At 46.5% G+C, this 13,551-nt stretch overlaps 1 protein-coding gene across 2 annotated transcripts in view; it reads left to right on the plus strand.

Annotated features, from left to right (window-relative positions):
- The first annotated feature begins 3,841 nt into the window (after positions 1-3,841).
- LOC137612350 (low-density lipoprotein receptor-related protein 8-like) overlaps positions 3,842-13,551 on the plus strand; it is a 30,708-nt gene continuing 20,998 nt past the window's right edge. For both annotated transcript variants that reach the window (XM_068340843.1, XM_068340844.1), the window contains exons 1-2: positions 3,842-3,999; positions 4,452-4,568. In XM_068340843.1, coding sequence (XP_068196944.1) covers positions 3,933-3,999; positions 4,452-4,568 — 184 coding nt within the window. In that variant the 5' untranslated portion in view covers positions 3,842-3,932. The remainder of the gene's footprint in view (positions 4,000-4,451; positions 4,569-13,551) is intronic.

The following is a 13,551-nucleotide window of genomic DNA, read 5'->3' on the forward strand; positions in this document are numbered from 1 at the left end:
AGCATGAATTTATGACTTGAATTTATGAATTTCCCTTCAGGGATCAGATTAGTATACAAAAAAAACATGAGCTTTAAAATCCTCAGAGGTGTCGTTGCTTAGAGTCACCAGCAGGGGGCAGCAGAGCCTACTGGTTTCAGCTCCTGAAGCTGCATTGTTCGAATTTTTCTTTTTCTTTTGGATTTATGCAAACATCCCACACTGAAAGTGAAAATATAGAATAAAAAACACAAAGATAATGATTTTTAGATTTATTACTGAAGGTCACACACCCCTCCTCACCCTGTTCTGCACTATATCATCACATCCTTCAGGTTTTCACTCCTGAACTGTGTTGTGTTTGTGGACAGGAGATAAAAGTTGCTCAGAGCTTTTTTAAAAGGTGGTTGTGTTTGGGATTAAAGCGGTGTCTGCCTCCGTGCTCCTGCAGCGGTTTGACAAACCGGCGGCCAAGAATGTGAGATTTCTGCAAACAGCGTCTGGCTCTGGCCTCGCAGGCCAGCGAGTGTGTGTGTGTGTGTGTGTGTGTGTGTGTGTGTGTGTGTGTGTGTGTGTGTGTGTGTGTGTGTGTGTGTGTGTGTGTGTGTGTATGTGTGTGTGAGTGTGTGTGTGATTTCACATGCAGGTGCAGCATCAAGCAGAGGATGAACTAATCTCACCACTGCAGACCACTGGGTTAGACAAACAGCGCTCCTGGCCACAGCTTCTGCTGTCACTTCCTGTTTCCCATCAACCATCTGGTGAAAGGTGGGAGGAAGATGAGCGCATGTGGAGCTCTGGGCCCTGAGCAGCGACTCTCAGGTGCTCTGGAGCGACTTAAGTGAAGCCTGGAGGATGTACTGAACATACAATCCCTCATTTTTTTAAGCACTTCCTTGAAGCTGGCCCTAAAAATTGAGAGTCTCTGCACATCCAAACTGACGTCGACTGATCTGAACGCGGCGTGTCAGGAAGCGTGAATCAGGAGGGACGTGATGGAGCGTGTGCAGCTCTGCAGAATGAAATGAAGGCTGCAGCCGAGGAAACGTGTGTCGCTTTACGCCTCAAGAGAATCACATCTCCAACGTCTGTGAGAATCTTTGAACACGGAGCGCCGTGAAGACCCTCAAGAAATGAAGAAACACAACATTTAAGGCTTTGCCTCCATTTTTCTCCTGTGAAACCAACAAATAACCGATAGATTTGTGAATGATTTAAATTTGTGAATGCTTCTGATGCATCCTCCTCTTGTGTTCAGGGTCACAGAAACGAGAAGACAAACCCAAACGTCTGCAGAATCTTTAAGCCGCTTCCTGAACCTGAAACATCTGCTGGAGTTGGAAGGTTTCCCCGTCGCGGCTCAGAAACAGAATCTATTACACGCAGCTCAGAACCAGCTAATATTCCACCCACTGACTTCTGCTAACACGCTAATCTTCATCCAGTAATTACCGTAACAGATTGAACACCTGTTCGCAAACATCTCAGCTCGTTCCTGCTGGATGGATGCTGGGAAACCATGACAACCGTCTCCAGCCATCATCATTCTCCCGTAAAAGGAAACACGCACACACACGCGTGTTCCCATGTGGATGAGCTGTACGTATCCTCCAGTTTGGTCTCCATCAGGGTGATTATAGTAACGTTCGTGGCCTGGATCTGAAGCGCCGCCTCTCTCCTCTGGCCGGCGGCCACGAGACGAGTATTACCTCATTGTGATGAGCAGGAGCAACAAGGACGCCGTTTGGATAATGAAAGAGGCTCGAGTGGCCTTTTGCTGCCGCCGCCGAGGCGCCGCAGACCTGCTTCGCTCCGCAGCTCATGCATAATGAGACGACAGCTCGCACAAGTGATTAAGGCTGTTGAACAAGTCCTGAATGAGACGTTCGAGGACTCCGGGAACAGATGGCGCCGGGTTCACGGCTCGCCGCGGCCATGTTGGCCCGCATCCTTCAACCGGCTTCTCCATCAGCCTCCGCCGATGACATCTGGAGGTGGTCGAGTCATTGTTTGTTTGTTTGTTTGTTTGTTTGTCTGCAGAATCTTGAAAAGCCGTCGAAGGGAGGACCAGAGGTCGGATCTCAGGTCGAGGAAGAGTTGGTTCAATTTTGAGGCAGTCATGGAAACAAGATTCTAACACGACACCCCCGCTGCAGATCTGACATATTCTAGATTGGACTCTCACACACACACACACACACACACACACACACACACACACACACACACACACACACACACACACACACACACACACACACACTCCTACTTTCCTGATTAGTATTTGTAGTACACTCAATATAAAATGGGAGGGAACGCTGTGCTGTTTGGATAAGTGCTGCGTCAAAATGCATTTGTCTGACGTTCAGTTTCCATTTATTTTTGCTCAGGCGTTCCGTCGGGCCGCTCCCGCCGTTCATCACGTCAGCTGACAGCTCCATCAGGAGGCGGCGTGCATCAGCTGTCGCTTCTCTGCAATTCAAACAGGCCTCCAGGGCCTCAAACGGCGACGCTTTCGTGGAGGTGAGCTGATGGGATTTACACGTTTATCAAATAACCAGAACAGAATTTCTAACTTTCTAACTCACTAGAGTAAATAAACGGGGATGGATTTGGTGTCTTCCTGCAGCTTTGTGAGAAAATGAAACCTTAGATGAATGATTTTAGAATCAATAAACGTGTGATTGATCAGACCAGGTGGAAACACCTGCGTGGGAGGGAGGAGCCTTTAATAAACTTTATACCGCTTTAGATTCCCTCCGTCACTTTTACGCATGATGAATTAACGTCAACCTGGCTGGAAGGAGGAGGCGTGTCCTGAAGTGTATCCTTAAATCTTTTAACTCTCTCTTTAACTTGAATTTTATTCTTTTTCATTTCATATAAAAATCAACAGATTTTCATGAAACTTATTAATTTTGGAGCAGATCATCATGAAGATTGTTCTTATTTTCATCCCTTTCTTTAAAATATAGAGAAGCCTGACGTCCGGTTGGAATTTAGATAAAAGTTTAATTGAATTAAAATGACTTGGTGGAGGTTCACTTTCTTTTTTATTCTATTCTATTGGATGAAACATATAAAATCAGATTCAGATTCCTTCATTGATCCCTTAGGGCACATTTGTCAAACTCAAGGCCCCTGGGGGCCAAATGTGGCCCGCCACATCATTTTATGTGGCCCCTGAGAGCATTAAAGGTCAGAGTGTCTAAAACTAAATAGGTCAAAAGCGTGCTTTGAACAAAAACTACATTTCCCACAATGCAGTAATTAAGCTAATTTTAACTTTAACAAAAACATTGTGAACAAAGTTAATGTCCTAACATGTGTTTGATGTGTGATTTTTCTTTATTGATTGATAGTTTGATCCTTGATTGACGGAGTTCTGTGGGTTTAATAACCTGACAAATTAAAAGGATTCATGTTAGAAGATGTTTTTTCTGTCTAACTGTAATGTTTGTAACTTGAATAAGTAATAAATTCGGAGTTATTTAACATTAAGGAGTAGTTATTTTTATTTTACATTACATTGAGTTAAATTTATTACACCTGGCCCTCTGAGGACAGCCTTTATGCGGATGTGAACCTTGGTGAAAATGAGTTTGACACCCCTGCCTTAGGGGGAAATACAAATATATCCACCTATAACACATTTTATCTATAAATATTAATTTATTTATCATATTTATCTAATAAATTGACAGATTATTGGTAAATTCTGTGGTTTTATCATTTATAAAACATTAATATCGACACATTTCCACATTTTGGCACTCTCCACGCCCCTCTTTCTGACGTCACGTCCCGGCCCGTCCCTGAGTGGGCGGGGCGTGGGCGGGGCGTGGGCGAAGGGGGGAGGGCGTTCCGGAGCCGCGTCGCAGCGCCGCTCCTTCACACCGGCTGGCTGGCTTTGTTCGGCGGACGTGATCGAGCTGCGGCGCCTCCGTTTCGAGATGTGGACGCTTTTCCGGACGCTGGTGCTCCTGCAGCCGCTCCTCCTGCGGCCCCACCCGGCGGAAGGTCAGTGAAGCTCCCGCTCCCCGCAAACCGTTCCCGTTTGACGGGTCGCGGAGGTGAGGCACCGGAGCGCCGCCCCACCTGCTCGTCTCCGGCGGAATTAGAACAAAACCCGTTGACGGACGTTCAGGCGGATGTCCTCCAACGCACCTGCGTGGTGCGTTCAGGGAACCTCCGTCCGTCTGTCCGCTGCGCGTCACAGGCTTCAACCCGGGCTGGATCTTTGTCTCCGCTCTGGGGATCGATGCCCGGGCCTCCTCTGATGCCCCCACCCCCTCGAACTCTTTCTGATCATCTTGATCAAAGTGGATCAATAACTGGAAGAAATCATTGAACGCGTCGCGCCTGTTCACCCGCATTAAAAGCGGATTATTAATCATTCATTTGTAAATGACAGTTGGGTACCAGTCTACTACATCCATCTGCCCCCCCCCCCTCTTGTTTTGTTTCTCCAGCAACGGATGAGTGTGAGGATGGACAGTTCCAGTGCAACAACCGGAGGTGTATCCCCATCATCTGGAGGTGTGACGATGACGACGACTGCTCTGACAACAGCGATGAAGAAAACTGCCGTAAGTGTTTTGTTTATTTTTTTCTGTGTTTTTTTGTTTTGTTTTTAAAAACTCCTGTTTAAATAGAACGACGCGTTTTAATTATTATTTTTAATTTTTCAGTCACTAGCTTTCCCTCCCCATCACTGGTGTTTTTAAATCTGTGCCTGTTGAGTTATTAATTCATTTAACTGTTTCACATTTCCACTATAAACATCATTTGGACCATAATGACCCCCTCCCAACTGAACCCCCCCAAGTCATAAATTGTTATCATTTTTACGCTGGATTTGGTATTCTATTACCATTTCCTGTTTATTTTATTTTTTTCCCCATAGCGTTATTTCTAGGGTTTATCCAAATAAAATCATGTTCTGCAAGGGGATTAGCATTAGCTCCTGGAGCGTGTACAGGTGACCCCCCCCGCCCCCTATACGATTACACCTACATATCGGAAGCTGTGATCGGGGGGAGGGGGGTGCTATTCTGTTTGTAATCTCCTTCAGATAATTAGAGCGATGCTCGGTGGAGCTCATAACTTTCTCAAAAATCTAATTAATAATCAAAAATAAAACTGTGATGATCCAGATTTTTATGTGGATGACACGGACTCGTAGACACCGACCCCCCTGAGGCGGGTTCTGGATATAAACTAGAATTTAATGATGTTCTGGCCCAAAAACCGGCAGTCACATGATACAGTACTTGCATTCTATTGGCTGACGGCATCAGGAAGTGCGATATGTTCCGTGAGTCTCGGACTTCTGTGAGACACAAAAGTGTTTTAAACTGTGTTTTTAACAGGCAGCAATAAATACCTACTGTAAAAAATAATTTACAACTGCATTTTTTCATTAAAATTTTTATATAATTTTAAAATTTTGTGGGGGCCGGATTACAAAGACGAAAGGGCCGAACTTGGCCCTGGGGCCGCAGTTTGCTCGTACCTTCTGTGTCTTTCGCTGAACAAGCATAGAAACAGATTCAGGTGAAAACAGGACCTCTGGTCTGGTGGGCGGCGTTCCGACAGGTATCCGGTATGTGTTGTTGTGTGCAGGGAAAACAGAACTCCAGCCCCCCTCCTGACTGGGGGGCCAGTGGCCTACATTCTGATATTCTGAAGAACGTTTGCGCTGAAACCAGTGAAGTTGTGCCAAAGCCTGGATCCAAACGCTGCAGTGTTTCTGTGCTGCTTTTGTTCCTTTGTGTCTGGGCTAATTGGAGCTCCGGAGGAATTCCGGTACAAACATGTGAGCAGGAGGACCTAAAACACACACACACACACACACACACACACACACACACACACACACACACACACACACACACACCTGTTAAGGTGTGTTAGTGTGTGTTTGGGGAGGCAGGAGGTCCCAAGTCCTCCATGAAGGATATCATTACTGTAATGACAGTTTATTCCAGAGCCTCTGACACCTTTATGCTTTGACACCCCCCCCCCCCTGAAGCCGCCCCCCCCCCCCACTGTCAGCCCAGCATTAACCGCCATTAGAAGCGAGTGGCGTTCACTGTCTGTCGGTTCTTTGTGCGTCTTTCTGTATCTGCGTGGGCGGGAAGATGATCATCTGGTTTGTGTCCCAGCTTTTGGTCTGGTGTTGTTTGATTAGTAGCCCTGTTGATAATTTAACCCTTTAGAGGAGAGTTCCCTTCTGATTGAGGAGCTTTGAGAAAAATTAATCCGCCATTAAAACGAGAAATCACATCTTTATTTTGCGTAAAAGTTGAGATGACGTCCCAGATATCCGAACCATTCCTACTTGTTGGCGCTGCGCGCTCCTTTTCCCCACCCTGAGGCCTCTGAGACGGGTGGGGTCATTCGTTGAGGGGTAACCCTGAACTACATATGCTGCAGATGGAGGGGGGGGGTTGCTTATTGTTCATTCCAGTGTCACACCATATAAGCCCCCCCACCCCCCACCAGTCCCGCTCTGGTCACCATCCCCCCTCGTTTTCCTGCTGACCAGTCGCTCCGTGCGTCCGCCCGTACGTTCATACATGCATAATGCAGCTCATAAGTATGTGTGGGCGACGGTATGGATGCAACACACACACACACACACACACACACACACACACACACACACACACACACACACACACACACACACACACACACGTCCGTGAAATACTGCATGCTGACGAGTGAGACAAAAGGAAAAACACTCTCCGGAGAGAGGTGGCGACGACGGCGGATGCTACAACTAGAATTCCGCTTTGAATCCTCAGATTCATGTCAAGTCATCGTTTAATCGTCCTCCTGATTACAGCACGTATCACCCAGCATGCATCTCTCCGCCTCACCTTCAAAAGTTCGGCTCGTCCGCCTGCCTTTCATCTTCTCCCCCCCCCCCCCCCACCACCACCCCCCCATCCTCATCCTCCTCCTGATACGATAACGATCAGCATTCATGAATTTAACACGCGTACCTGCGGGGAGGCGGTTTCACTTCGCTAGTGGAGCTCAAAGGGTTCTCTTGTTTCTTGTTTTGTGTGTGTGTGTGTGTGTGTGTGTGTGTGTGTGTGTGTGTGTGTGTGTCAGTTTGGACTCTCCCTGTAAACTGATTGGATGACGTGTGACGTGTGTTTTCCCAACGATCCTAGAAGACGAGACGTTTCTCGATGCTCCAATGAAACCAGTTTGGTTTTTTTAAATCGTGGGACTCTGACAGCTCTTTTTTTTTTGCTGTTAACTTGACAAATGACCTCCCCCAAGTTTTTCCACTCTTCTGTTTTCTTTCGGCTGCCAAGTTTGCCCACGGAGGCTGAGTGATGTTCACGTTGAAGCGCCTGAAGAGAGTCGGTGGCGCTGAGCAAAGATAGAAATCAGACACACGTATCGTCAGCTCTATAATGGAATGATGTCCTGCCCTGTTTCCAAAAGTACCAGGAAATAGCCAGACCCGAAGTCTTGTTGGTACTGGTCTTGTTGGTACTGGTACTGGTCTTGTTGGTACTGGTACTGGTCTTGTTGGTGTTAGGGCTACCTTCTCAATCAGAGGTCACATAGTCTCCCAGTTGAGTCTCCAAACCTCGACCGAGACACTTCCTCCCAGAATGCCCTTGGTGTTTGGTGCGTTTGTTGGGCACCGGTCTCCTTGACACCGTCCACATGTGTGTGTGTGTCCGTGTGTTGAGCGTCCGGTGGCGTTTGTCTGCTGATGACCCGCTGACTCGCGTCCCTGTGCCTCAAAGCCGACTGGCCCCAAAGTGATCATTAAGAAGCCAGCAATTGAGCTGTTATCTCAGATTAGCGAGTCCCTGAGCAAAGAGAGAGAGAGAGGGGATTATGAAGCATCGCTCAGCCCTCTGCCCCCCATCGTTTATCCTCCATTACACTTAGATTTTGTCTGTCTTTGTTTCTTTACGTTGGGTTTGCCTCCCTCCGTCTTCCGGTGAGTCTTTTCGCTCCTGGTTATAAATAGGTTGACGTTTGGTGAAGCCGGGACTCGGTTGGCTCCCGGGCAGACAGCACCTTTCAACCAGCATCACCGTCAAAAAAACTCACACACCGCGAGGGAGGATGTTGGTGCGCATCCCTGGAACTGTTGTCCTCGGCGACACGTGACTCATTTTTGTTGGAAATGATGCGTCGTGACTCAAAACGCCCAACAGCGAATCCATCCTGTCAGCTCCAGGGGAGGCTGGGACCGGCCGAGTTAGTCCCACTTTACTTATATTTATGACACACACACACACACACACACACACACACACACACACACACACACACACACACACACACAAACAAACATGGTGGCCAAAGGAAACAATGATCCCAGTCGCTCCGTGATTCAGACGATCCGGATGAAACACGAGCGTCGCTTCATCTCGCAACGCCGGCGTTTTCTCGCGATAATGAAGAATATTTTGAGATTAAAGTACAGTATTTTCCGCACTATAAGGCGCACATAGAAACCTTTAATTTTCTCAAAAACCAACAGTGCGCCTTATAATCCAGTGCGTCTTATATATGAAGAAAAAAAACTTTAGAATATTCCATTCGTTGAGGGTGCGTTCGTCCCTCTGGAGGGACGAACGACCATCCAGCATCCTTAGTATTTCTGACACGAGGGGAAAATGTTCAGCGTGTTTTGTGATAATTATCTCCTCTCTCCTGTCAGGGAACTGATTGACCGATCCATCCCTGCTCAGATGCAGTTATTTGCGAGCCAAACTGGAGTTAAACTGACGTTTAACTGGTGTCAAATATCCCATTACCTGAGCGGCAACGGCAAATGACAATTAGCCCCGTTGAGCTCATTTTAGAGAGCCGTGGGCGTTTCAGAGTGGGCGCCTCGAGCGCGTCGGGTGTCAGGACGACAGACAGACGGTCTGTGATGCGTCGCTCTGGCAGCTCCAGCAAAGGTCTGAGCGTTTCTGCAGAACACTCAGTCCGATTTTCATCCAGCGACGCTCCTGCGGCGTTTCATCTGAATGGTTGGATGTTTTTCAGCTTCGTCTGAAACATCCTGTCGTACGTTTGTGTTAATCTGGGATGCAAAGACGCCAGACCCGACTACAACTACGATACTGACACCGGCGTCGCTACCAAGAGCTCAGAAGATGCAATCCTGAGTTCAGCTACAGGAAACTCCTCAAACAGCTGATTTTTGATTTGTTTAATCAATATTTGAAGGTTTTGATGGTTGTCTAGGCGACAGGAGGCGGGGTAACGGGGTAACAGGGATGCTGTCAGATGGTTTCTTCGTACTTTTGGGGGCATTCGGTGATCAAAGCGCTGCAGCTAAACTCCGCCTAGAGACAGATATGTTTTAAAATGCATCACAATTGGCCACTGGCTTGCACACACACACACACGTGTGCGCGCACACACGCGCACACACACACACACACACACACACACACACACACACACACACACACACACAGGCTTCACACAAATGGGTCTTGACGTCTCACCGATAGAAGCTCTACACCTTTCATGGATGGAAAATGATGAAAAACTAGTGGAGAGAAAGAGGAGGTGGTTTTTGAGGAACGCCATGGGGGGGGGGGGGGGGCGTCAACGAGGGGCGGAGCCATGGGTGGAAGTGCTGCAGTGGCATTGATTTTACACAGATTAGACCAAACGTTTGCGGAAAACCTTCATAAAGATGAACTTTAGGAAGTAAGAAAGTATGTAAGTGTGTGTGTGTGTGTGTGTGTGTGTGTGTGTGTGTGTGTGTGTGTGTGTGTGTGTGTGTGTGTGTGTGTGTGCGCGCGCACTTGCGTGTGTTTTTTCAGAAGCAAACAGCAGCTGGGACTCCAATCTGTCTGTGTCTTAATTGCCCTCCGTCTCGTTGCTAGGGGCAGGTTTTCTAGAACAAGAAATTCCACCTCGGGCAGTTTTACAGTTATGCTAATTCCTATCAGTTTCGTGTCACTTGAACGCCTCCGTTTTGAGGACTCAGTGGAGATCTGGCGTTGAAGTCGGGCTTATTAGAGTCAGACTAGACGGAGGGAGATGAGGGCAAAAGGCTAATCTCCTCTTTCTTATCTCGGTTCTTCGGCTGGCACACAGATACTGTAATCCAGCGTGCCACAGACTACATCCATCCGTCTCCCCGCCCGGGATTAACGCCTGGTGGGCGGGGTCAACAGATGGGTGTGGCCTCTACTTCCATTCCAGCAGGTTCAACCCAAAAATGACCCACAGGAAGTCACCCTACTGTCAATGTAGGACAGGAGGGTCCAACTCATTTAACTTAATGTTAAATAATGTTAAATAAGTGAATTTACATATTCAAGTTACAAACATTACTCTGAATTTATGACTTATTCAAGTTACAAATATTACTCTGAATTTATTACTTATTACTTATTATTATTACTTATTACTTATTACTTTATTGCTTATTACTTATTTATTTTGTTCCAAACATTACAGTTACACAGAAAAAAAAATTTTTTTTTGTTTCTCTGTTCTAACATAAATCATTTTGTCAGGTTATTAAACCCACAGAACTCCATCAATCAAGGATCAAACTATCAATCAATAAAGAAAAATAACATCAGACACAAGTTAGGACATTAACTTTGTTCACTACGTTTAGTCAGAGTTAAAATGGGCTGAATTAGTGCATTGTGGGAAATGTAGTTTTTAGTCAAAGCACACTTTTGACCTATTTTTTTAGACTTTGACCTTTTATGCTCTCAAGGGCCACATAGAATGATGTGGAGGGCCACATTTGGCCCCCGGGCCTCGAGTTTGACACGTGTGATGTGGGAGATGGACCTGCTGGAGATCTTGAATGACGGACGTGTCTCCAGCTTCACCTCAGCGTCGGTTCTGCAGAACTTAAATAATCCAAATCCAAATCCAAACTTTATTTGTTGAGCACTTTACCACAACCGCAGTCGACCAAAGTGCTGTAAATAGATTAAAACTTCTTCTTTCTTCTGAAGCGATTCAGGTGAATTGAGTCCGTTCCCATGGAGACGCGTCTCCGTCGCTGCAGCTGCGATGGATTCTGACATCAGACCTGAATGATGACGGATGAAATGTGGTTTCCAGTCATAACGACTTAATGACAGGTGTGTGATGGTTGCAGAGGAGGTTCATCCACATGAAGGGTTAATCATCTCCACGCCCTTCTTATTAATCTGGATTAATTTCTCATTTTTAACCGGAAAATAGGATTAAGGGCTTCTTTGTGTCTTTTTTTTTTCTTAACTCCATCGCATTTCTGTAAGGTTGGATGAGAGGGAACAAAAATGGAGGAACGTTTCAGATTCTATTTGTCAGCCCAGAAATGGAGACGTCTTGAAGTCGGGATGTTTTGAGTGCGTTCTCATGTACGCTTAATTAATCCAAGAAGGGTTTTACCGTAACCTCCTGGTGCTGATGTTCCTCCCTGGAGATCTTCTCAAAGTTTTCTCTGAGCTGGAAGTCTGACGCTTTCATCGCCTCTGACTTTAAATCAGAAATTGAAATGCAGGGGAAGCGATGACTGTCGGAGATGTTGTGTTTAAGAAGGTTGAGGTTAGAGCTCCATCAGGCTTTATATCCTCCATTATCCACCTTCTGGATGTCGTTCTTGCTCGTCGGAGCAGCTTTCAGCCGGCGTGGAGCGATTTCAAGGCGCGTGCAGTCGAGTTGTGGTGAATCATTAAAGGTTAAAAACGGTTTGATCGATGCACCCGGAGGGCGAAAGCCTCCAATCCAGCCAGCGTTTGGTGAGAAACACCCAAAGGTGCCAGATTTTCATTTAAATTTCTGAGTTTTAACAAAGTTTCCAGCTTTATTATTGCATTTATTCGACAATATGTCACTTCATACGCAAAATATGCTCCGAAAAAATGCTTTTGATTCCATCTGGCTTGTGATGTTGGGAATCAAACCATCAAACTGAAGCTTTGGAGAACTTTTTCTTCCATGTGTTGAGCAGTTTTAGTTTAACGATGGATTTTTTTTTCCTGTTTTATGTTGTGTTTTAAAGAAGAATTTTGATTCTTTAACACAGCTGTGACTTCTGGTACGTTTGTAGCGGCTGAGTGAGTCCGTTTGAACAGATACGAGGCGTTTTATTGGTCGAGGTTTTAGTGTTACCGATGCAAACGCAGCGGGAGGGAAATGGAATCCGGCCAATCACAGCGAGTCTGAAACAATCTGACATCACCGAATGAAGCGGAGCGTTTAGAGGCACAGATTTAATCTGTGGATGTTTCTGCTGCGGCTGCTGCTCGCCGCCGGATCGATACCCCATCAGGACCGAGTTAGAGCGCCGGCTGGTGCCCCCCCCCCCATACGGATCAGTGACGGGACAAACTGGGTACTGATTTCCTTTACTGGTGGATAATGGGCTGGAAGACGTTCAGACCTGCTCCTGCAGGAGGAACCCGTCCCCGTCCTCCACGGGTCAGAGGCTGCGTGAATGTCAGATGATGCTGAATGAATGATGGAGCGTTGTCACGACGACGCGGCGATGAAGGTGATGAAGGTCTTCGCTTCTGTTCTCGTGTCCGAATTTAACACAAAAAATATTTAGTTGTTTCATGAAGGAAAAACTGGGACTGAAGTGTGAGGCGGATGCTCTGTGACCTGTGTGTACACGTTGCTATGGCAACCACAGATTTTATGACGGACTAAAGTTTTATTGAGCAATAATAAGTCTTTTGTACCAAAGCCTTGGATGCTGTATGTGTGTGTGTGTGTGTGTGTGTGTGTGTGTGTGTGTGTGTGTGTGTACTGCAGGTTTTACATGCCTTTCAGTCCATGTCAGAGGGATTAATGCCCACTAAGTGCTCTCCTCACCATCTCCAGTGTTTCTACCCCCCACCCCCCCATTATGGTTCCATAAAGTGTTATTACCGTGTGTGTCGCTCTCCATCGCCCCCGCCATTACTCACCCGGGTTATCCCTCCTCTTTTTACCCACAAGCCTCTCTGTTCACGGACATTTTCGAAGTGGAATGAAAGCGAGGTCGTTGACTGGTCCAGACGTGTCCGGCTCGTTTCCTTATCCCTTTAATTTTGGGGCAGATTGAAAACGGGGCAATTAAACCAGATTAGGATTAGGGTTCACTTCTAATCTGGGTGCTTTCCAGCTGATTAGACGATCCTGGTGTTCATTACCCGACAGAAGCGCTTCAGATTTACCAACAAACATCAGGACGACTACTTCCTGCTGGCTCCCCCTTTCACAATAAGAGCGTAAACCTGACGTCAGATTAGATTTAATTGCAAAATTGCAAAGCAGAATCCAAAGTGAGATCTGAGATGTTGAACACAATAAATGAGCCTCCGTAAACGAGCGTTTGCTCAGACGTTCTGGTGAAACAGTGTGAAACACACATTTAATCCCCAATTAGCCGACTAGCACGCGGCGCCGCTAAATCAAAGACGAACAGAGACGCCTCGAGATCCACAAATGAGAAACTGTGTGTTTAGAAGACACTCAATTTATCTATTTGCCCCTTTAAAACAATATTTATTTATTATAGACAGGCCTTCGGGGACAGAAATAAGGCAGGATTTTTTTTAAATT

The sequence above is a fragment of the Antennarius striatus genome, chromosome 18 (assembly GCF_040054535.1).
Source record: "Antennarius striatus isolate MH-2024 chromosome 18, ASM4005453v1, whole genome shotgun sequence".
NCBI lineage: Eukaryota > Metazoa > Chordata > Actinopteri > Lophiiformes > Antennariidae > Antennarius > Antennarius striatus.